General features: G+C 37.5%; 1 protein-coding gene across 1 annotated transcript in view; it reads right to left on the reverse strand.

Moving 5' to 3' along the window:
• The window catches only part of TOX (thymocyte selection associated high mobility group box), a 310,862-nt gene that overhangs the window by 16,240 nt on the left and 268,809 nt on the right, over positions 1-25,813 (reverse strand). The window contains exons 5-6 of the mRNA XM_003256016.4: positions 16,033-16,263; positions 4,844-4,924 (exon numbers count right to left, since the gene is read on the reverse strand). Coding sequence (XP_003256064.2) covers positions 4,844-4,924; positions 16,033-16,263 — 312 coding nt within the window. The remainder of the gene's footprint in view (positions 1-4,843; positions 4,925-16,032; positions 16,264-25,813) is intronic.

Here is a 25,813-nt window from a genome sequence, read left to right on the forward strand (position 1 = left end):
TCTGAGGACTCTCCCAGTACGATAGAGGTGGCACTTTTAGATGTCCTAGAACAGGCTTCCCGTGATTCCATATGGAAGCGTAGAGGTTGAAGTTGCCTTAGAGGCCTCCAATTCTTATTTATAACATTTGCTTCTGCTTTTAAGTTTCTCTATGGAAAGAAGTTGTTTATTTTAACAATTCAAGAGTTTAGCAATGTCCCCTTCAGATTAAATTAATCTAATTTGAAATGGAACATATTTTCTTATTCTGTAGTCAGAGAAAATTAAGCATGAACAATCACTACCCTATGTCTAATGCCAATGTGGACTTAAACACCCTTGAGTCTTTGTTTTCTGGGTTTCATAATCTTGAATCCTCTCTTTTTCTGCTACTACCTTCTAACTTTCGGCCTTCCAGCCAATTTTATGACCTTTTCCAACTTCCCCCTTTAAATGACAGAGCCTAAAATTGAACAAGGTATTCTGGAGTCTGACCAGCACTGTGTTTGCAGCATCCTATGTCCTATAGATGTGTCCTGAAATTCCGATATGCTCGTACAGCAGGAGTGACCAGAGCTGGGCAGTTTTGTCACTGGCTCCACACAACCAGCTGAGGTACCCACTTGGCTGGAATAGCACGGCACAAAGCAGTGCTTTCCAAACATTCTGCAGGCCCAGATTCCTCTGAAGGTCTCAGCCTCTGTTGGTAGTGGGGGTAGCAGAGTGGGCAGTCGGCTGGACTCCACCCTCAATTAAGTGAGGGCAGCTTTACTCTTAGCTGTTTCCTATGTAAGAGCTGGCATGGAATTTTATGGGAGGTTGTTACCTCAATAAAATGAGGTGCCAGTTTGAAAGATTAAAAACATTTGAGAATTACTGAGGGTAGAGAAAAGCCTAAAGCTCTGGAACAAGACAGTGGGCAGTTTGAGTCCTACTCTGCCACAGCCACTGTGGGCAAGCCATTTACCCTCTCTGCCTAGAGACTGTCTAGAAAATGGGGCTAATTCCTACTGTGCAGGTTTGCTGTGATGGGAAATAGGAACACATGTAAAAGGCCTACCACAGTGTAAGGCACATAGAAGCTACTCTGTAGATGGATGCCATGTATATTTTTGTTACTATTGGAAACAATTCAATATCCTGGTAAGAATGGGCCAGGATTTCCATTTGGAAGTTACAAAAGCTAGAATGTTTGTTTCCTAGGATTAAGCATTTTATTTTTGGCAGACTTCAATGTTATTCAAGCCTGGAGTCATGTTAATTAATCTGCTGGATTAGATGGTATATAGCACTTTTCTATTTTTTATTATATTTTTGAGATGGAGTGTTACTCTGTCGCCCAGGATGGAGGGCAGGTGGTACAGTCTTGGCTCACTGCAACCTCTACCTCACGGGTTCAAGTGATTCTCCTTCCCCAGCCTTCTGAGCAGCTGGGATTACAGGCACTCACTACCATGCTCAGCTAATTTTTGTATTTTTAGTGGAGACAGGGTTTCACCATATTGGCCGGGCTGGTCTTGAACTCCTGACCTCAAGTGATCTGCCTGCCTCAGCCTCCCAAAGTGCTGAGATTACAGGCATGTGCCATCATGCCTGGCTGGTATATAGTACTTTTAAATGAAAGAAGTAATCACCAAAGCATTGTCAATCCTGTGACTCAGTTTCACAGGTAGAGTCAAAGGTCATTGACTGCTCTTATTTTTTATTATGTTCTGTAAGAAGCAGCTAATTTTAAAGGATCACTTCAGGTCTTTCAAGTATCATGAAACAGTCCACTTGGATCTGCTATATACATCTTTGTCTCTCAGCACCCAGCCCTGTGTCTGACATAGAACAAGTGTCCTGCAGCCCTGCTCTGGATGCAGAGTATGGCCTAGGGGTGAAGAGGGAAGAAGGAGCAGACTGGGACTATGACATGGCCACAAATTAGTGAAAGATCTATTGGCCTAGGAATGCAAAGTCATATTTGGGGAAATGAATGCCTTGCCTAGAAAATAGGTACTAAAATATATAGCTCTGGATGAGTAAGTCAAAGTGGCTGGGAAGAATTTAGGAAAATGGACAAGGTGCTCTGGCTAACACAGCTTTTCATGAACAAAAATGACCTTATCAGAGAGAATGTCAATGCTGTGCCATGACTCTGAGGCACTGGGTATTTTAGGGGTACAGGAGAGCACATTGAGAGGACTCATGAGCAGCATGGCCCAGCAGAAGACTGAGGGCAGTGCAGATCAATGTCAGCCTTGGCCACTGGTTACCTGCAGGTGTCTTTCCTCTTCAGTGAAATGTTGATAATCAAGCCTACTTCAAGGGGAAAGGCCTGAGGATTAAGGGAACTTACGCACGTAAAATGATCCTTTAAAAACATAAGTCCCATCAGGCTATCTGTCCCCTACCAGAACCCATTCTGTGGCTTCCCTTCGTACTGAGAATGAACCCAGCTCCTTTCAAATGTCCTGCAAGTCCCTCAGGATTGGGCTCCTGCCCATCTTTCCAACTTCAGCTCAAACCACACTCTCTCCATTCACTCAGCTCTGGCCACACAGACCTTTTCAATTCAAGGAAACATTTTGCCACCCTGAGTCTCTGCACTTGTTGTAGCACTGCCTGGCCAGCTCTTTCCTCGGGCTCCCTGTCTTCCTTCAACCCCCAGATCCAATGTCACCTCTTTAAAGAGGTCTTTGCAGATCACCTAAGCAGATCCCTTGCTTTATCTCCTCCAGAATATTTGGATTCTCAAATCTCAATCATTTATTAGTTTATGTTTTCACTAACGATTTCCCTTGATGAAAGAGAAAGTTCTTCTAGTCTAGGGAAAGGATTTGCCTGTTCTCCACAGCATTCTCTGAGCCTGGCATAGTGCTTGGCACAGAGCACAAGCCCAGGAAGATTGGTCAAATGAATATACAAATGGGGGGTGGGGAAAAAATAGAGCTTGGTTGGCACATGGTGGTTCCTGGGAGTTGCAATTATGGAATATATCATGTAGCATTTTCTGTTTGCCCCTTTAAATCTTTTAAAATAGGGAAATAATTTATAACATAGTAAAGAATTATAATGTAGAAAAAATATGTTTAAATATGACTGGTTATTATTTGCCTTGTCATAATTAAAATGGAAAAGAATTAGATTTTTATATATGTGATTATATCTTATGGGAGGATAGGTTGGAAAATTTTCTGATGATATCTAGACAGTTACAATGCAAATATCCACTCACATACAACATTGGAGGGTCATTTTTTTTAACCTGGAGAGGATGTTTGTAACTTTCCTTCAATTTGTATACACACAATAGATGGTTGTACATAAATAGATATTCAACAGCTCCAGCAAAATTTCTACTGCCAAAGAGAAGAAAAATGTCAGAGTAAGCTGTAAAAAAAGTGCTTGGTTTTTTAAATGTAGAAATGGCAATTCGCAGCATTTATACAAATTGCCGTACACTGCGGGTTGCAACTCTGAAACTGAATAGTAAGAAAAGTTGCAGCTAAGAGCAAATCTGAGGACACTTGTTTTGAAAGTAAAGGCTTAGTCAGTATCACAGCATTCTGGCAATCTGCATATCATTAACCAGTGTGCTTTGTATTGGGATTGAGACTTCATGTATTGATTTGCTCCCATGTAAAGTGCTCTGACTAAAACTCTATTTAAAATCTTCAAAAAGAATCTGATCTTGGATGAAATAAGGAGAATTAACTTTTTAAAAGCCCTGCCATGTTTTTGGCATAATTATCTGTTAACAATACCCCCATGACTATTTAATCCAATGGCTATATTGATCTAATATTTTACACTTTTTAGGTTATAATTTTATATACATTCTATGTAATATATGCAGAAATGTGAGTTGGTATCAGCAGAAAATATAAATAGCTTCAGAAGGAGTTAGATAAATTAGAAAGTGTGAGATCATACAAAAAATCTCGAAATTTTAAGGTAAATTATATCTAACTAAAGTTTTCTCACAGTGCCATACCTTAGAAGTAGAACATAAGACTGGATTAGACAAATAGTTTACTGAAATTTCTTATGCATTTGTATTTTGGGCTCTCTTTTCTTCTCTGCATCAGTATATTCAGTATGTATTTTCCTCAATAAAACATAATTTATATAGTTATTTTAGAGTTACAATGAGTCTGGATATTTGTGAATGAGAAAAAAAGTCTTTTCTAAGGGGAAATGGGATGAAGTCTAGAGCACCAGACCACAGTGAACACACTAACAGCCAATTTGCGACTTGAGATAACAGTGTCTAATGCTTATAGACTCAGTCCATTTCTCTGAGGTTACCTTCTGAAGAATTCCATGACGGAAATTGTGTCTTTAATAACATGAAACCAATCAGTCAACTCTTGAGTATTTATAACAGGAAGAACTAGTGTTTAAGATATTCTAAATCACTAAATATTTTTAAGCGGTGTTTTTATTTTCAAACAAAATGATGTGATTTATAAACATTTTTGGGTCCTGCTTACCTCCTAATGCTGCTGTAATGAGTCTAGAACTTACAGCTGGCATGTCCTCAGTAAAGGCCAATGGCATGGGGGCCTGGAGGCAATTTAAGAAGGGGATATGGAGAAGCAGAAAGTTGGCTCAGGTTGAAGAATGTACTGTGACTAATCCACAAAACCAATCATCCACAGGTGGACAATATTTTAGAAATGGCCCAGGGGATGCTGCTCTGGTCTTTTGGAGCGAACGAATATTTCCATATCATATAGTTTGTTTGCAATTTACTTTTTTTTCCAACAAAGAAGATTGTGCAGAATCGTTAAAGTGATCTTTTATGCCTTTAAGTGACTATCAAAGTCTGTGCCGAGATGGCCACAATCCTTCACAATATCACACAACTGCACGTTACCTTGGATACAAGGCTGGCTCTGTATGCTGCGAGTTGCTTCAGGTACTCCTTCTTCGCAGCCTCGGTTTTCTTTTTATAGACCTGCAACAACAGCAAAGAGTCTTAAATTAGAAAGTGCATCTGCTTTTGTTTTCAGAGAAGTACAATATAGAATGATAATTGCACACACATACACACTTATAGTTATATAATATAATAATATATATCTCCCCAAAGATTATGTTTTCTTACTGAAACAGATGTTTAAGAAGTATGGCAATAGACTAGAAAAGAAAAAAAAAGTTAACAACAGTAAAACTTTACACTTTTACATAAAACATATGAAAGGATTTATCTGGGTAGATATGAGTGTAGAGGTAGTTGTTGGCTTACAAAGATACTACTGACGAAGGTTCCCAGGGAAACCACATGTGAGTAAATAAGGCATTCATATTTATATAATGGGCAGATAACTCCACAGCACATTCACATCCTGATATATATGTTCCATGCTAAATACAAAAACAAAGACAGAATTTAGAGATGACAAATCATGTTCAATAAGCAAATCAAAGGAAACAGAATGGAGAGTGCAGGTTCATCACTGAGTTAAGATTTGGAGCCTTTAAGTTCTACTTTCAAAGACTCAGGAAACAGTGATGGTGATTAAGGACACGTTTGGGAGAGGAATGGGAAGCCCAAGTGGCTGTGGATTGCATGCGTGCCCTGCCCTGCAGTCCACTCTGGTCATGTCCTTTCCAAGAAAAACACTGGATGTCACGGGTCTGTGGACACCTCATTTTGAAAAGGTAAAAATGTTCTGAAATGAATTTCAGTTTACAGAAGCTTTCCATTTCTGAGAGGGAATCATCTTGAAAATAAAAGCAAAATCACCCTAAATTGAGCAAAAGTACTGAAAAATGACTTGCTTGTATGCTAAAGGTCACATCGCTAAGTTAAACAGTGAGCAGTCATTAGAGTTGAAAATGAAAGATTAGCAAAGTGAACACACATGGCCGTCTGCTACCATTAAGTTGATTCTTTCAAGGCTTTAGAGTATATTTTTGGCAGTCTTTTGAAATCAGCCTGAAAGAACAAAATATTTTTCATCCTTCACTGTGTAAATGGAAATGTATTTTCATCGATACAGCTATTTTAAATTTCCCACATTTTGGATTTTACAGCAGGGCAAAAGGCTTGGCTAATATTTTGTAATGCTGAACTCAAAAACAGACACACAGATCAGTATTGAAAAGTGGCTTCAGAATTAGTCAGAGTAGTTAAATATAAATTATGTCTAAAGACCAAATATCTGCCATTTGGCAGCAGGGGTCAATTTATGGTTTCAAATGCTGACTGTGGTTTGCTGAGCCCAACACCAACTATGAAATTCGAGATGTGAGAAATATTATTTATTCATGAATATTTTAATTAAAGCAGAACATTTTGCTTAAGGTAAACAAATGACTAACCTTGTCAACAGAATTATAACAGGACTGTATGAAATGAATGGGCTAATTTTTCTCCTAAAGGGGGGGGGCTTCAGCCTTGACTTCTGTATTTGGCATTTTGGTCTAATAAAAGCCAAGTAAAATAAGGAATTAAGAATTAGTACAATATTATCATATAATCAATGTGCCATCATACTAAGTATGAAACTAAAGAAACTTTAAAAATTATATTTCAGAGTTTTTTTTTAAGGAAAAAGCCAATAAATCCTTTGGTTCAAGCACAGGAGTATTCTAAATTTAATGAGCTAATTATTGGAAGTCAAATTCAAATTCTTTTTTGGACATTCACACGTGAAAACAAATAAATGCTAAAGTCGAGTAAGTGCCTTTGAACAGTGTGATCTGTGTGTATCGTAAGCCTTGGTGCAGCCACGAAACAGCTCTCCTGCTTTTCATTGATTTACTTTTTTTGAGAGACAGATTTCTGTTTATAGTTGTTCCTTAAACCTCTTCTCAAAGACATAATTTATAATTAATGACCTTAAACTGACAATGTTTACATTTGCTTTTAATACTTCAAAACTTTCAAGAGGGTTTTTCTCCCATACAGATAGAAATCCTATTCAGGACTTTGAAGCAAACATTTAGTCAATAGGTCTTTTATGGTAATGCATCTTTGTATACCCTAAGCATTTCTATCATGCTTTTATTAATATGCTACTCCAAATGACTCCCATTCAGCTAACTAGGATGTGTTTTGCTTTCAAAGGCAAATAGAATGCACTTTGGTTCATAGCATTGCCCACAGTGGCATTTTCTAAGTTGTGGCAGATAAGACAGTATTGCCAGATGGTCTGACTACAGCATCTATCATTTTTCTTTCATTGGTTTCTACTGAAACAGCAACAGTGTGACTACGATGCTATCCCTTTGTTGAGCTCCTGGCAGTTAACATCACACAAAGTGTTAACTTTCCTGAAATTTGTTGCTTAACAACCAGGGAAGAAAGGTGGCTAACTCCACATGTTTCAGGCTGCATATGTGCCCCTGGTTTCCCTCCAGAATCGATGTTGTTACAGGATACCTGACTAGCATGCAGAGTCCCCTGTTTTCTACAAATGGCTCCCTATTGGCTATTGATGATTGGCTATGTGGGATCATCGCATAAGTGCCTAAATACCACTTTAGAAAAGAGTAAACTCATCATGTCACATTACATGGATTGATGGATACACTCTTTCCTGAATAGCTGCAGATGTTCAGAGGGAGAATTCAAAGGGGGGTCATTTCAGAAGGTAGATTCCTGTAATTGTGTTGAAAGGGGAGTAGCATGGACCAGAATTAAAATCTGAGGTGGTCTCCTCAATAGTAATTAGCACCTCAATCTTTGAGAACTACCTGATGGCTCCCATTTTGTACACTCTGTATGTCTTTCTGATGTTACCTTCTAAAATTGGACAAGGATGTTGCTTGAATTCTATATTTAATGGAAATGTCTGAAGAAAGGCCTCAACTATGAATGAATGATAATGATATATAAAAATTCCACATGCAGGTGAAGTAGGGGAAATGCTTTAAAAAAAGATGTTTAAAAATTATCAGTAAAAAAATCTCTCAAAAACAGTTCAAAGCCTCTAATGATAGATAAAGAAAGTCCTCTGCTTGCAGAGAGCAAAGATATCCCAGCACAGCATTTGGCAATGAACAACCACTGCCACGGGCAAGTGCACAGATCTTCTAACTGACAAAGATGGGTCTGATTTATGTCAAAGTTCAGTTTAGGAAAGAAATGGTCTCTCACTCTTAGGGAAAGACAAATATTTTAAAGGTATGTGATTCATACAGTAAATATTAGTATTTAGTTGAGTTACAAAATGGCTTCCAACTGGTCCACAGCTGTTTGAAATAAAGTAAAAAGTTGGCCAGATGAGGATTTAAAAATCATAATACATCATTTATCATTTTCCCCCACTCATCCAAACACGTTCGAATTCATCCTGTCCTAACTAAGTTATATGCTGTGGTTTGTTATTCCAAGAAAGCTACCATATCCCATCTAAGGATTGCATCTCAGTGGCTAAACTAAAACATATATAATGGCTAAACTAAAACATACGTAGATAGTCATCAAATAGCAATTCTAGAGAACCCAAATCCTGTCACATGATCTAGTGATTCACTGAGGCATTTTTGAAATGCTCTAAATACCAGCATGTACACATGTTTTCATAAGCTAATAATCCCTAATTGAAATCAGCAGTTCAATATCAACGATATGAGAAACTCAAACAGAAAAAATTTCTCATACAATCTGTCATTTTCCTTTTACTTTCTGCTTCTTCCCTAAGCAAACAATCCATCTAGCTCATATAGAAAAGCAAAATCTTATAAATGCCATTTAATTCCTTCTTCCTTCCTTCTTTTCTGCTCTAGCCCTTAGTTCATCTCTAGTCATAGTTTATTTCAACAGTCTTTACAATAATAAGAAGAAAAAATGTAAAATTCTTCCAATTCTGGATTCTGTCCAAAAACTAAAGGCATTCTTCATTCTGGGTAAGTTCAAATGTAGTTTTTCCCACTACTATTTCATATTTACAGAAAATCCTTAGAAATGTATAAGGATTTAGAATTTAACCACAATTCCCTGCAATATTTTTTAGAAATTTAAAATTTTCAGGTTCTTTCAAGGCTGTTGTTATTTAGGTCAGTTAGAGCAAGTGCATCTATATTTTATATAGAACTTAGTCCATTTAACTTAATGGTTAAATGTCCATCTTGTATAACTCGCTCAGCATTTTCTTAGGCTCCGAGGCCTTTAGAAAGTGGTACTCAGAGGATTGAAAACATTATACAGTGTGACAAACGTCTTGCTGTGGATTCCTTCTGAGGACTGTCTGACCCATGTAAATGGTCTCAGCATATTGGTTTGACCTGTTTCTGGAATGGTAAGAATCCGAACCCAGGTCCTTGCCTGAAAAAATGGCTACAAAATATATATCTGTTGATTTATTAAATGAAGGTCACTAAGGAAAGTATGATGTTGTTCAGTTATGCTTACCAATCTATTGAGTGCCCAATATGTGCCTACTGTGGTGTGAGGCACCGATGTTATAAAATTAAAATCAAAAAGTCATTAAAAATTATGCCTCCATTGTGTGCATTTTGCGGATCCTGCACTCTCTCTATATATTACCTCTAATTCTTTCAATAAAAATGTTGCATTGGCATAATGAATATGGGATAATCCCCATTTTGCAGATAAGAAAACAGACTAGAATGGGTAATTATTTTACCTAATATACTAGAACAGGTATATGGTAAAACTATGGTGTGAATAAAATGAGTCTGGTGTCAAATGTTCCATCTTTCTTTGCTCAATGGTTTCTCCTAGCCATGAGAACTCCTTTTGATTCTTCTCTCAAGACATACAACTGCAAGGCCTGGTCTCTTTTGTTCACTGCTGAAGCCCCAGCATGCTTGGAACATCGTAGGTGCCCATGAAATATTTATTGAGCATCTAATCCATGGTCTCAGGTTTCTCCTTCTATGAATCAGCATTAGCATGTGTGTTAAGGATGAAACTGAACTGCATGTTCTGAATTACAATGTACATCAATGGAAACAGTGGATTGATACACGGGTATACAATCCACCCAAACATGTTTTCCAATTATAGATAAAGCACAACAGACTTGAAGGAGTATTATGTTTAAATTATTTTCCTGCCAACATCATGGAAAATTTCAAATGAAATGTCTGCTCCCATGGTGTCTCAGCATATGAATATTTGTATATGTGTAAAACAAATGCTTATGCCCATAAAGGCACGTAAGAATCACATTTATGTACCAATAATTGTATATGTGGATATATATAATATATGTAATAAATATATAGATAAATACCTGAATTTTACAAGTATGCTCACCATTTCATGTAATAATTTTCATTGCTCAGTTTCAAATTTGTGTGAATATGGGCTTTGCTTACATTCTACAGTTTTAAGTGAGTAACTGTTTTACATATCCTTCACTCCTAGTTTTTAAAAAATTGGGAAAATGCTTAATGTTTAAAAGAAAATGGCCAAGATAAACACATGTGTGAATGTTATAGTGCGACAGGATTTTAGTTAACCTTAAGTATTGTTGACATAAAAATCCAAATTTTATCAGAAGATGAAGGGGAAAAAGAAACCCCGACAGCATTATGTAGTGGGTGTCTGAGCCCCAATGAAGAGGAAATGATTTGATTTTGTGGGCTCAGAGGATTTGTCAGCTGCCTCATAAGTATAATTCTGGCTCTTCATATCCCTGCTGCTTCTAATTTAGCAGGACAGGCTCATAATTGAAGCAAATTAACTATTTACACTTGCCACTTCTACCAGGGAAGAGGACACAGCAGCAGGAAAGAATGAGTAGGAAATTACATTCTTCCCACTTGTGTCGGATCTGCCCTTATATAAACACATTAACAGTAATTTCACGAGGCGTCAAACATAGGAATAAATACTGAGGAATAAAATAATGAGGTGTTGCTATTGAGCTGAACTGCTATGGCTAATATCCTTGGATATGAATTATGCATCTTGAAAGAAGGCATATGTTAACAGTATTCAAACAGTTTCCCTGCAAGTGAGATCTGCTCATTAGGTTCTGGATCTCTAGGTAAATCCACTCTCCTCTTCCACAACAGGGCTAGCATTTACAAAAATACATGCTCTGGGTACCGTGGGCTGCGGTTTCTCTTGAATACACTAAACTCTGAATAGGCTTTCCACTCCATTTTTAGCAAAACAGCATGTTTATTTAGCTCTTTGGCTGCAGCTTTAAAGCCATTTAATGTAATGTAAACAAGAACATTTTGTTTGTAATTTGCTAAATGTCTTACAGCCTGACTGTGTCTCCAATTAGGAACTTAAGGTTCATTTAGTAATTTACATCTGGTTCTGATTTAAGGTGACTTCCCTTTTTCACTTAAGAGCCGGCTTGCCGTGGCTAAAAAGGACCCAAGAACACTTTATAGCTCTTTGGACCAACCCTTTCTGCTTCAGAGTGGGACGAGCTCTTTTATTTTGTAGGGTTTTATTCGTTTTATATTGTCACTGTGAACCCAGGTCCTCCACTACAATGACCAGAATCAGAGAGTTTAGAAATAATGGAGGTAGACAGGAAATTTAGCTGGAACCTCATAAAAAAGATGCTGAGGGTTGCTCAGACTCCTAGGATCCTAATACAAAGGGTGTGACATTGTTAACTTATTTTTCTTTCTCTGCAGGTTCCAGTCCGTGAAAGATAAGTAGCAGAGACCAACATCACAGCAATACTTATGTTTTATTTCCTTCTCCATCTGGTGCCTTTTAAACAACTTAGTATGCTTCTGAAATGGGCTCTCCATTGTCTTACGAGTCATTAGCATTTAAAACCCCCGGTTGGAATCCCAAACACAATTCTGCTCCCATTCCAGATTCAGTACCATCTTCCAAAGTATTAAAACGGGGAGATCTCTGATATGTGGAGTTTGTTCAGTGGCTTTGGTAGGAATGATTCATAAGGGAGGTTTTGTGTTCCTTGAGGATTTTTATCGCTTCTTTCAGCTTCTTTTTGATTTCTCTTCTTTGAAAGATTCTTCACAGAAACCAAAGTACATATTGTTTCTCACTCACCATGGATTCTGAAAATAAAGATCTGCCCTTCTGCAGTGGCTTCTTACTCCCGCCTATACTCCACAATGAGGAAGCATGTGATATAAACACACAGCAGCTCTATTAGTCATGTTCCCTCTGGCTGTCAAGAAAACATTCAATTGTAATCTCACTAATAGCCGTTTTTCCTTAAATATTGTAATTTTCTGAGGCCCCCAATAAGTCATCAATAATTTTGACCATTTTTCCCAGTTTGTGTTTATATTTGTAGCTGTTCATAATTGTGGGCTATGATGACAACAGGATTTTGGAACAATCGTGGCACATGAAATCTTAGCCTTCCACCGGAACCAGCTGCCTACACAATGCCAACAGCATCACATGGTTGGTTCTGTAACATGCATATTTGTCCAAAATTTTGAATTTTAATAGTCTGCCTCGAATCTGCTCCAGGAACGTTCTTTTAAAAATACATAGCAGTATGTGTGCTCCCCAACTTGAATATTAAATGAGAACAAAACACAATTAATTTAAGTTTGAAACGGAGATATTATAGTATGTTGGCACAATGAGTTAACATAAAGGGAGAGAACAGGTGGTAATCTACTGTTATAACACTTTGGGATATTTTGCTGAAATTTTCTGGATGCCCAAATGTGCATTTCAGGCAGGCACGTTTGTTCTGCTGATGACTCTAGCAAACTGCTAGAGAAGGGCTGCTGCGGAGCAGCAGAGCAGTGGCCCAGCCGGTGCAATGTGCTCCCTTTTGTAAGCAGTGTCTGATTTCATTAATTTGACCCTCTCCCTGCTTGGTTTTGGCACAGGCCTGCATCCAACGTGTGTCCTACACCATACCTTTTGGCATAATCTTCAGCCTCACTCTCTTGATTAAGCAAGATCATCTTTTACGTTCAAATGATAGGTTATGTTGAACTTCTGTGAAGTCAAAGGAGCATACAGCATGGGGACAAATCATTTTAGAGTGGCCAAAACTGTTTTGGTCATCCCAATGCCTTGTTTTGGTAACTCTTAAACAAGTGTTCAAATTTTAAAATATTTACTTTTATAAGATAAAAAAATTTATTTCTCTCAATATTGGCATAATTGTTTTAGCAACTGGATTTTGATTGAGAAACTGCTTTATGATACCAAATGATTTATATAAGTCAACTATTATATAATTTTATCCTTTATAAAATGAATTTGCTCCCCCAAACCCTATTTTCACTGAGAGACAACCCAAAGGTATACTCATTACAAGTTACTTACTAAACTAGGCAACATATGAAACCTACAAAAGAGAAACATACAAAAGAGAAAGAGAAAAATATTTGCCATCATATGTATACAATTAAAAAGCCTTGCACATAATTGTAATTATAGCCACATTAGGGAGATCAGCCTTGATTCTGAATGCCAGAATGGGAAAATGGGAGTGACTTCCCTTTTTAACATGACAGTTGAGAGCAGTGAATCTCATATTTTTGGGGTCTGTAAATAACTTTGATGGTCAGACAAAATGAATGCAAAATGCTATCTTAATATTCTCCTCTTGCTGTATTAAAAATAAAAAGCCTTAGTGTAATAGAATTAGTGGGAAGAAACCTGCTGCCTGATATTTACTGCCTTGAGGAACTACCTGATTTTTATCATAAGAACATCGTTATTCTTTTCCATCAGAAACATGAGAACAGGGATTTATTTTTTAATACTGACAATGTAAAGAACCAATTGTGGGCTAGGGAACGCCTTTGCAGACCTCCCTCTTTAAAAACCACTGCTCTTGAATATGGAAAATAATTAGGAAAATGTAACTGGGGTCAGAGGATAGAGAAGAGAAGTAAGGTGAGTGGCAGAGCAGGCGATTGATGTTTCCAGAAATGAAGAGTTTGGCAAAGTAGACACTAAAGAGGCACAAATGAGCCTTGAAACAATACTCCCAGTTCAGTCACTAAGTCTCAGGTAGGGAAGAGGCGCTGAGCCTTCACAGGGGAATCATGTGTCTTCAGATGAACAAGAATTGCTGTACCCAATCCCTAGGGAAGGGAATTGCTTTTGGGATGCTTTCTCCAGGAAATTTTGTCTCACAAAGCAACAAAGTTTATGGTACTGAAGCCAGGTGCATATTCAAGAACGCACAGAGGGCTTACTGGAGGAGACAGCCAGCTATGTCTTCATATGTGGCACCATGGGTGGAGCAGGGAGGCATTAAGGTGACATTAAGGGAACAGGGAGGGGGTTGGGATTGCTGGTTGGAATACACTTAGTTTCTCATTCAGTGAGGCTCTGCTGAGTGGAGAAGTCAAGTCACTGTACAATTCACCCTGATTGTCCAACATCAGTTGGGAACCACATCTCAGGTTTGGCAGCGTGAGAGCGAACTGACCCAAGTTAGAATAGAAACTAGCTTTAAAATTCTGCAACAACATGTTAGGTTTCGATTAGAATCCCATAATACAATGTCAACTACCCTCTAATGGTGGGTGGGTATTTTAATTGAGTGTACAGAGAACGTTTCGGTGGTGTGTTTCCTGTTCTTAAAGAAAACTCTTGCAACACAGAGCTCCATAGGGCAGGCCTGTGCTTTCCTAGGACAGCACTCCTTCAGGCTGGCAATCTTGAAAAGGACGTAGGGAAATACATAGAGATTTCAGATTCTAGAAGACAGCTTTGACTTACAGAAAAGAGAGAATGGAGGGACCTGGAAGAGCAAGTTCTATGTTTCCTTAGCAACTGGTTTTGTCATTATCCCCATCATTAGTTTCATAGGGTTTGTCAGGAAAAGCATTGTAAGTTGAGTGACAAGTTTTATTCATGGTAATTCTATGTACCAGGCATGTAACTGTAGATAAATCATTCAACACAATGGGGGTCTGTTTGTCTTATTCTCTGTTCTATCCTCAGTGCCTAGAACAGTGCCTGGCACATACGTGCTCAACAAATATTGGTTGAATAAATGAATGAATTTAATTTATATGGCCCCATTTTGTAATCTGCAAAATTTGGGTAATAATTTCCCTGTATATCTATGAGTATTGAGTAGAACAAATCAAATAAATAATGCAAAAGTGCTTTTAAAACTATAAGACACTATATACTTTATAGATGTTAATATATAATATAAACACAATATATAGATCCTTCTAGATGCATAAATAGGTGTGGGCTTTTTTGTATTTACATAATTCCTGGACATGATGAGGAAAGATTGATGACTCTAATTAAGAATAAAATATGAGACTAGTTCATCACTAATGCAATTCAGTATTCTGCAATGGCTAAAACTGCATCTACATAGTTATTTCAATCACTTATTTTAATGAAAATGCTTTTAAATTTTTGTTTGTGATGCTGAGATTTTTAGATGGTGACCATGGCCATCTAGTTCCTGGTTTAGAAATGTCGGATCAACATTACTTCTTTGTTTAGGTGGGCTCCATCCTCTCCTGAACCCTCACTCTCTCTATGACTCCAATCCTCTTTAAGACCTTCTGAGCTATTTATGCTGTGTCCGTGGTGTCTCACGTGGCCTTCCCTGAGCATGGTCCTCAGTCACACCAGGGCAATACATGAGAGAAGGAAAAAACCAGGCATCTGGTCCCATTTAACACAGCCTAAAAATATGGTGTAAATACATATGGGGGATTGAATAACAGCCCCTGGCGGTCTTTAGGGAATGGCTAGGGGCGGAAACCCTTGAATTTGAGGTTCATTTAGCAAAGAGCAAAGAGGGTTTTGATGACAAAATGGTAAATAGTAAGTGCTGAAGAGAGGTGTGGACAGTTTTCGAAATACTTTTAGGACTTTTTTTTCAGTCTTCATGTTCACATTGGCAACATTAAGGAACAAGGCAATCCTGGCTGAGATATGTAAAAGTGCTTCCAAAAGTAACTAAACTATATAAACTTTGAAACAAAGGAATCAACATGCTATTTATGGAGGAGTAATAAAGGAGTATAACATTATGTGAACGTCTCAGAAAGTCTGGTTCGGATAGGGACACATTCTCAGCGTCTGTTCTGGGATCTAAAGAAATTACTCGAAGCCCTGGGAAGCCATTTCTTCAGACTGCACAATCTCAGCTTATGTAGATTCCCATTCCACTGGGAATCCCTTACCTGTTTCTGCTCTTCTCCTAAACCATCCCACATTGAAGCCACAATTTTAGAGACTTCGCCAAAGGTAGCGTTTGGATTTTGGCCCTTGATGGCGGCCTGAGTATCACGAAAGAATAACGCATAGGCAGACACAGGCTTCTGGGGCTCATTGGGATCCTTCTTCTTCTTCTTTTTGGGAGTTTTTGGTTTTTTCCCCATATCAGAGGCAGGCCGCTTCTCTCCACCATTGATCTGAAAGAGAAATCAAAAGAGAATTATAGGGGAACTGAGATAATTTGAGGACAAGACATATTGTTGTTTTCCTTTGAGACTTAGACACATAGACTCACCCATTCACATCACTCAAACACAAGCTTTTCTAAGGGACACATTGTTTTGTTATTTTTTTTTTTTCCCCAGATGAAACTGCATATTTCAAGTAGTCTTCATATTCATCCTACTCCCAACTTTACTTACCTAGCTTTGAAAAAAGTTGGCTCTTTTTATATTATTACACTATTAAATACAACCCCTTAACATTCCTAACTTTTTCTCTTACACTGTAACTGTGTCAGTGGCAGATTTCTCTTACAGTAACACTATTGGATGAAAAATCTAACTTGTTTTCTTCTAAGGAAGTTATCCTTGTCTTTTTTTTTTTTTTTTTTTTTGAGACGGAGTCTTGCTCTGTTGCCAGGCTGGAGTACAGTGGTGCGATCTCAGCTCACTGCAACCTCTGCCTCCCAAGTTCAAGCAATTCCCCTGCCTCAGCCTCCCCAATAGCTGGGACTACAGACGCGCGCCACCACACCTGGCTAATTTTTTGTATTTTAGCAGAGATGGATTTTCACCATGTTGGCCAGGATGGTCTCAATCTCCTGACCTGGTGATCCACCTGCCTTGGCCTCCCAAAGTGCTAGGATTACAGGTGTGAGCCACCGTGTCCAGCCATCCTTGTCTTTCTAATTATGGCTTTAAAACCTTGGGGGCAGCATGCCCAGTAAATAAAGTCAAATGGCTTTTGACTTTGCCCCTAGGTCTACAGAATGCTGCCAGGAAAACCCACCGATGCTCATGGTTTAAAGAATGGTATGGTCTAGACCCTAGATCGGTGCTGTCCGGTGGAACTTTCTCCAATGATGTAAAAGTTCTATGATTTGCACTATTCTATATGGCAGCCACTAACCATATGAAGCTAGTGAGCACTGGAAATGTGGCTAGAGTTAATCAGGAGCTAAATTTTTAACTTTGTTCAAATTTAAATAGCTACATATGACTAATGGCTACCATATCGGAGAGTGCACCTCCAGAAATTAGATTCTAGAGAGTTCTAGAAAAGGTTTTTACTCAATTTAAAAGAAGATTCTATTTTCTCCCATGTTCCTAAAATATGAATATTTTGATAATTTTAATTGTTATTCTGATACAACTGGGAAAAAACACATTGAGTATATTTAAGATGGCTGCATTTGAATATTATCTTTGTTACTAACTAGATGTGATATCAATTCATCCACCTCTAAAATAAAGCATTTTGGATAGGATTTCATTCCGGCTCTAAAATTATATGAGTCTACATGAATACAAAATAGGGCTGCATCTGAAGGATTCAATTTCCACATGCCTTGCCCCCTAACGAAGTGTCAAGGCAGCTTCTGTACCCTCACCTTCTATTGTGGTGGTTGTAGTTGCCTTCTCTCTGCAGATATAATGTAATATAATCTTATTTAGATAAATTCCTAGGTGGGGTATTTGTGTAAAATAACTGCCACCATGGGAGATGAAGCATGATGTACAGAGAGGTCTGTGGATATGATTTCAGAGGACCTTGCTTCATGCCCTCTTTTTACTATTTTTAGCTGTTACCTTGGTTAAATTAATTTCTCCGGGCCTCTGTTTCCTCTAGTGAAAACCAGGTATGGTGCCATTTTATAATGACTAAGATGGTATATATTCATATATGTGTAGAACTTTAAAAGGGTATTCAAATATCAATTATGACATGGTATAAACTTTCAAAATAATTCACTGAATGGGTGGATGGAAAATACTTTAATATTAATATGTGATACCTTATAATCAGTATGAAAGATATACCCAAGCACCAAAAAGAGATAAGCAAAAGCTAAGTGATTTCTTTGTCTTTGTCTTTATTGAGAAACCTATTAAAAAGATTATCATTCTGAAATTGTCTACTGAAGCAGATCAAAGAACCGCAGGGGGACAGGATGCTGTGAACCAAATTGACAAGCTAATGTAGATTAACACTAGATGATAACTTCCCTGAGATGGATCAGAGAGGTGATCCTGTGAAGTCACTGGCCATCATGTAAATCTGTCAGAGACTCAGCATGTCTGGTGCTTGATATTCGACAAACTGGAATAATAATGCTATATTAAAACACATAGGCATATATATGACCTAGAATGGTGCTTCTCAAACATGGCTGCACATTAGAATCACCTGGTCAGCTTTTAATACCCTGATGTCCAGGTCTTACTCTACACAGATTAAAGCAGATGCCTAGGGGTGGGAGACTGGCCTCAGTCACACCCTCTGAACTCTACTCTTCCAACTGGCACTTCAATATCTTGAGAGACAAAACAAACAAGCAAAATTTTTCTGTGCCCCAAAGCTACCCATGGCCATATTTTTCTCCTTTTCACAACCAAACTCCTCCAAGTGGTTGGCTGTGCTGGCCTGATGCAGCCTCTGCAACCTATTTCCGTGTGCTTTCCTGTCACTTAGCTCTCAATTAGATCTCCACTGGCCACACTGCTGAATCCAGTGGATGCTTGAGGCTCCCCCTTACCTGATTCTCGCCGTGAGGGCCCTCTCTCCCACTGGTTCCCTAACATCACCGTCTCTGAGTTTTACTCCTACCTCACTGGCCCTGATGTTTTCAGAATCATTTTAGGGTCATCCTTTTCCACCTGGCCATTAATTGGTAGCAATTCCTGATTTGTTTTGCAGTAAACTCCCTTGTCTTGTTAGTGTACTTAGGTAATCTCACATGTAAGCAGGGTTTCCATTACTATTTGTGGGTGGATGGTTTTCAAGTTCATGTTTCCCTTGAGTTTTGCACACACAGAAACAACTGTTATTTGACATCTCTATTTGCAAGTCTCAAAGATATTTCAAACTTAAGTCAAGCTTATTTAGTTTTGTATATTTCCATTCATAGCACATATCAAGCTTGTAATTACACAATAATGTACGTGGTTGTTAGATCTACTCCTGTCCGTGTGTAGGCACTATGAAGGCAGGGGTTGGGCCTGGTTTTGCCCACTAGCACGTATCATGGTCCCTGATACATAGTAAATGCTTAACGTTTGTTATAGTAGTAATAAAAATATAAATGCAAAATGATAATATTTTGTAAACATGGCCATTCTTACAGTCACAATCATAAAATATTTATTTAAAAAGAGACAAAAGGAGTCAACAAGGTCCACAATGAAGAATACTAAAGATAGAATGGTCAAGGGTACAGACTTTCAGTTATAAGATGAATAAGTTCTGGGGATCTAACATACAGCACCATGACTACAGTTAATACTGTGTTGTATACTTGAAATTTGTTAAAAGAGTAGGTTTTAAGCATTCTCATTCTAAAAAAAGTGACTAGGTGAGGTGATAGATAGGTTAATTAGTTTATTGTGGTAATCATTTCATGACGTACACATATATCAAAACATCATGTTGTACACTTTAAATATATACAATTTTATTTTTCAATTATACCTCAATAAAGCTACAAAAAGAGTCATCCTCATATTCCATCAAAGATTAAGAGAAATTGGGAACAAAGTACAGAAATAAATGAATGCTTATTCATATGGAATATTACCTAGACTCATTTTAAATTTTAATTAAAAAATTAATGATCTGACACATTGAAATCTCCATGATTACAGATTATATCAATCTTTCTGGAAAATAATCAAATGTCAATCATAGAGATAAATTTCCCATCATGCAATTTAAATGCTCTTATTAAAAGATTTCCCCACATTATTTAAATAGTTTTTATGATGGTTAATTTTAGGTGTCAAGTTGATTGGATTAAGGAATTCCTAGAGAACTGGTAAAATACTACTTCTGGGTGTGTCTGTGAGGGTGGTTTCCAGAGGAGACTGGGGTGAGTCAGGAGATGGGGGTGAGTCAGCAGACTGGGTGGGGAAGACAGACCCTCAATGTGGCCAGCCACCCTTCAATAGGCTGGGGTCCTGGATAGAACAAAAAAGACAGAAAAAAGACAACTTTCTCTCTCTCTCTCTTTCTCTGTCATACATGTGCTCTTTGTCCTTCTGCTTTCTACCATGGGAAGACACAGCAAGAAGGCTCTCGCCAAGGGCCTCTTGAGCCTCTAGAATTGTAAGAAATGTATCTCTGTTCTTTATAAAGTACCCACTTTCAGGTATTCTGTTACAGCAGCACAAAATGGACTAAGACAATTTCCCTCCTCTATTGTCCAAAATTGTGTTTGAACCACTGATCATCATGCTTATCTCCTTTTTAAGTTGGTATTTGGACAGTATGGTACAGGCTTTAGATCTACTGGATGTGTGATTCCTTGCTGTAACAGATAGGAGGACAGTCATTCTCTTGCATTTGACAACAGGCCCTACTTTTAGGGATGTCCTGAAGAAGCAGGAGAACTTGTTACTGCCAGTAAGATGCTCAATCATATGAAAACCACCAGCCATCATTTTGAGGCAATGGATAGCAACCCTATAGAAAACCCTAAATAATTCCACGCAGCCAATCCATTTTGTTAGTTGCCTGGAGGCTTTGCCTATTTTCCTGGTTTGTCCTGGAGAGCTAGCTGAATGCAATGTTGCTCAAAGTTTTGTTTAAAAGAAGCAAGTATTTCATGACTTCTGCCTCCACATTTTCAAGGTTCAGGAGACATCATTTATGCGTTATGGAGTGTAACTCTGGGGCTTCCGTTGTATATCTGATTGAGTACCTGAGAGGCACTAGACTGTAAAGCTATGGTGTTGCCCCCATTAAAGCAGACTACCAGCCAGTCTTAAAAGATTATATCATCTTTGTCTTTGTCGTGCCTAAAAACAAGAGCATATTGATCTGCTTTCAGTCAACATCACACTATGCCTTCCCTTTAAATACTCATGTTAACCTTGGTTTGAATTTTCTGCCATGCAAGAAAACTGGCATCTGAGAAGACCAATCTAAAGGATACACATAAAATATTCATTACTCAAGATTCACTGCCTCTCCTTCAATAACTAAACTAGATCACCAAAGCTAGATTCTTGGATCATAATATTCTGACCATTTATAAAATTGCCCTCATAGAACTGAACTATAATCTAAGACAATGCCCTGACTTCCACTGAAGACTTACATAAGGGGAAAAAACTATGCATGAAAGATCTCTATTTTTTATCAGATAAAATGTACTTTGGAGGGAATTGTTTATTATATTGCTCAATGTTCTTGTATAAAGGACTAGTGAGTATTCACAATATCTTTGCTCTTTAGAATGCAGTAGAATGGAATGGAAACTCCTTGTTGTAGTTGGATCTCTCATGTACCCAAGTACTTGGGCTTTGCTCTATGAAATATAAAGCTGTTTGTCTTACAAACACTGGGCATTGCCCCCTGATCTGTGGGGATCTTATTTTTTGTTTTTCATTTTTCTTGTGTGGAAAGGATGCAGAAATGAGCTGCCATTTTAGATTCTGTGTAATGAACTGGGAATTTGTAAGGCCTACTTTTGGAAGTAGCTTCATCACATGTGTGAAAAACACATGATCATTGTTGTGTCCAAAGCCTCCTTGAAGACAGAAATGCTGCTGTAATTTGGATCCACTTTCAGGTCAGTAACGGATGCACTTTGAAAGATACTTGGCGCTTATGACCACAAACTATTTGGAATAAACACAATGATGATAAATATGACTGTGGTAGAAAAATTAGCTAAATGGATTTATAATCTGTCCCTGGACCTTAATTTTGGGTATTGTCTGGATCCTGACTTCTTGCATAGATGGATGGAGGCTTATAATTTTAAATCCTAACTTTCTGAGAGTACTTGACTTCTAAAGTCTAGAGTAGCACTGTCTCGTAAAATTTTCTAGAATGATAGCTACGCTCTCTGCCCTGTCTAAAAGGGTAGCTGCTAACCACATATGGTTATAGGCCACTTGTAATGTGGCTAGTACAACTGAGGAATTGAATTTCTAAATTTAATTTTAATTGGTTAAATTTAAATGGAAGCAGTCACACATGACTAGCAGTCACTGGATTAGACAGCACAGTATTTTGTACTGGACACTGCTCTAGAGTACACACAGTATTTGTAAAGTTACCAGGGTTGTAAGACTGGAGAGTTAAATTTTATTCCATCATAGTGTTTAGAATATGGAAGAAACCATATAATGCAGAAATGTGAATTCCTCATGATGACAAGCACATTGAAAGTAAGGAGCACGTCCCATTAATCTTCACGTCCTTCATAGCATCAGTACAGTGTTTTACATGCAATGCATCATTATACATTTCTGCTCTGGTATTCTATAGTACTGGGCAGAGGCTTAGACTTAAGAGGCAAAGAAAATTTGAAACACACATAAAAATTGTATGAAAATCATAGCAACTAAAACATGGCTGAGCTGATGCCCTAAATGTCACCCTGATTACCCACACACTGATTTCACCATCAGTTAAAGCACTAATGAATACATAAGTGCACAAATACCTAAATAATTATTATTTATAAATAAATATTACACATAAGCTTTACACAGATACATGTGCTTCATGTAACTTACTCGTAAGACATAGATTTATATCTCAAATCCCTAGAGGTGCCTGAAGGCTTCTGGTAATTCACCCCTGTCATGTCTTATTGGTTAATTATAGAGATGTATTTAACTTATTTATCACAAGAAAACAATAATCTTTCACTTTAAAAAAGCATGTGCTAATGGTGTTGCTTAGATAATAGTATTTCTTAAGAAGCCAGAGCACAGGAGTTAAGACTATCAAGGAAAGAGAATCACTGATATTGAAATGTCCCTGGAGAAGTTAGAAATGTCTATAAGCATATTTAGAATAAACTGCCGCGGTCCCAAAGCCTTTAATGGAGCTGGGAGAGCTGTTTAATGCACACTATCTTGCAGTAATCGCTGTAGTTTAAAATAGATTTTAATCAAGCACCATCTGCATAATAGGCTGAACAAACAACATAGAACTCCACTTATAACTCTTATCATATAAAGTAAATATTATAAACTCCTCTCCATAGAAACAGGGCATATAACAGCACTTTTTGTGATGTTTCAGTGAGTGAAAATTTTGCTACTTAAATTTATTCTCTCTTTTCTAAACTATGCCATCTAAAATCCCCTTATGAGAATAAATTCAAATAAGCATGGAAAGTAAGTCATCTAGTTACTGTGAAATCAGCAAGGCTGTAATACTTCTTTCATTTTACAATTGGGTTTATTATTATCTTTAATAACGATACACTCTATGACTCAAAACATCAATTATAGAAAAATGCATATGAAGTGCTATACTTTTGAAATGATTCACAAGTGTGGGGCATTGTATCAGTGTCATAGTTTGTAAAGCAATTTCATTTTTAAGGATCCTTGATTCTGCCAAACATAGCTGAGTATGATTTTTGAATGAGTTTAGCAAAGGCACTCAGTGGCCTTACGTGAAATAGGAAGTTTGGGCAATTGTCCAGAAAAATCACTTTAAAGTGATTTTTTAAAGAGAAAAAAGGTTGGTTGTTATTTTATACACCTACTGGTTAAGTTTATCAATTTTATGAGATCCACTTGATCTTTTCTAAATTCGCTGATGTAGGGAAATATGTTTACTTCTTATTCTTTTGGATTGAGGGCTTTTACAGGCTTACAAAGAAGGCAAGCTGTTGAGGTGGGGTCCCGCTGAATAAAATGCCAGGCGGCTATGTTAAGTCTCATTCTGTTTTTATTCCATGAATTAATTAAGTATGCTCAGTCATCTAGGATATGTCTATATCCTGGCAAAATTATTTACTTGAATAAATTTTAGGAAAGATGATTTGGAATCAGGTACTAACTGGCTCACTAAATTTTATCATTTTCTCCTGAACTAGTTTATTAGGCTCAGCCTTAACAAATAGGACACTTTAAAAAAAAATAAATAAGGGGCATACATTAGTTTAATTGCTGTGGTCTAATAAATTCTTTAAAAGTATCATACACATTATACTATATAAAGTGAACAGTTACAATATAAGTACAGTACAATGAAGAAAATACCAGACTTCCAAGTCCCAGTTTTAAGTATTCTGTCCCACTGGTAGTTAGATAAAGTGACGTGACATTTGGTTCCAACACTGTTTGATTTCACTTAATATCTGTAGAAACCTGTCTGTTTCTCATTTCTACTTTATTCCAGGAGTCTTCTTGTCTTCAGAGCAGCGGTAAATAAAAACTCCTACTCTAAAGGCTTATTTAATTGCTGCTCTAGTGATTTATCCTATTTGCTTCGAGAAAAAAACCTCCTGCTTCTGTCTAGTGTGGCAGAGCACATGCATTGATCAACTAGGGAATTAGTAACAAACTCCTAAAGGCAAAAACTAAGTGAACTCAGAGAAGATGCAGCATATTAAAGGCAGCTTTCATATTTAAGATACTGTTGAACCTCGTGTGCATTTGAATTAAGAGTGCAATAGACAGAAGACAAACCCCATGCCTTACCAAAAGCAAGATATTTAATGGGAGTGGTCCTGTTAAATCAAGATGTAAAAGAATTAGACTGTCAGCACAAGAGTGAAGTAACATTCCCTTGTATGTGACCTCCCAGAACATGCAAGAATGGCTGCTCTGGAACCTTGATACTAATGAAGAGTGGAACAAAATCTCTTGTGTTCATTCACAAACAAAAGCCAACATTTGCAAGATTTGTAGCCTGAACACACACTATGTGGGTGGTCTGAAAAATTCAGGCCAAGTGTGGTTCTTGATTGTAATGGTTCAAAATATATGGCAGAAACAAATATCAATCATCCCCATAGAAATCCACTTTTAAACAAGCTCTAAAAGAATTCTTACAAAGTTCTAATAAATATTAATTCTCATTTCAGAAGTACAAAAAGCAAAATGAAACAAGCTATTAAAACCAACATGTTCAGACTTCAAAATACTTCATGTATTGAACTTAGCAAAAGAGGGTACAAAACAAATACGTTTAACATGCTTAAAAGAATAAAAGAGATTAAATACATGGGTAAAGAGCAAGCAACTAAAAAAAGAAGTCCAAACTCATTTGAGAAGGAACCAAATGAAACCAAAAATATGAAATATTTGAGATGAAAATTGCAATAGACCATTTCAGATTAGGTATGGCTGAAAAGAGAATTATGAACTGGAAAATAATCAGAATGTGATACATAGGGGCAAGGAAGTAGAAAATATGAAAAAGAGTCTCGGAAAGGAGAAAGTCTAATATTCATCCCCTCAGAATAACAGCATGAGAAGGGAGCAAGAATGGGATAGAGGCAGTATCTGAAAAAAATAAGGAATGAAAATTTCCCCAAAATGCTGATAGACAGAAATGATTACAATCAGAATGCATGCAAACAAACCCACACATATCACCATGAAGCTGCAGGACACCAAAGACAAGAGAAGATCTCAAAAGCAGTCAGAGAGTAAAGTCAGGTTACTTTCAAAGGAAAGACAGGCAGTAAATTCTCAAAATCAATAGTGAAAACAAGGATTCAGTGGAATAATATAGTATCTTCAAAATGCTGAAAGAAAATAACTGTCAATC

The sequence above is a fragment of the Nomascus leucogenys genome, chromosome 16, assembly GCF_006542625.1.
Source record: "Nomascus leucogenys isolate Asia chromosome 16, Asia_NLE_v1, whole genome shotgun sequence".
Lineage (NCBI taxonomy): Eukaryota > Metazoa > Chordata > Mammalia > Primates > Hylobatidae > Nomascus > Nomascus leucogenys.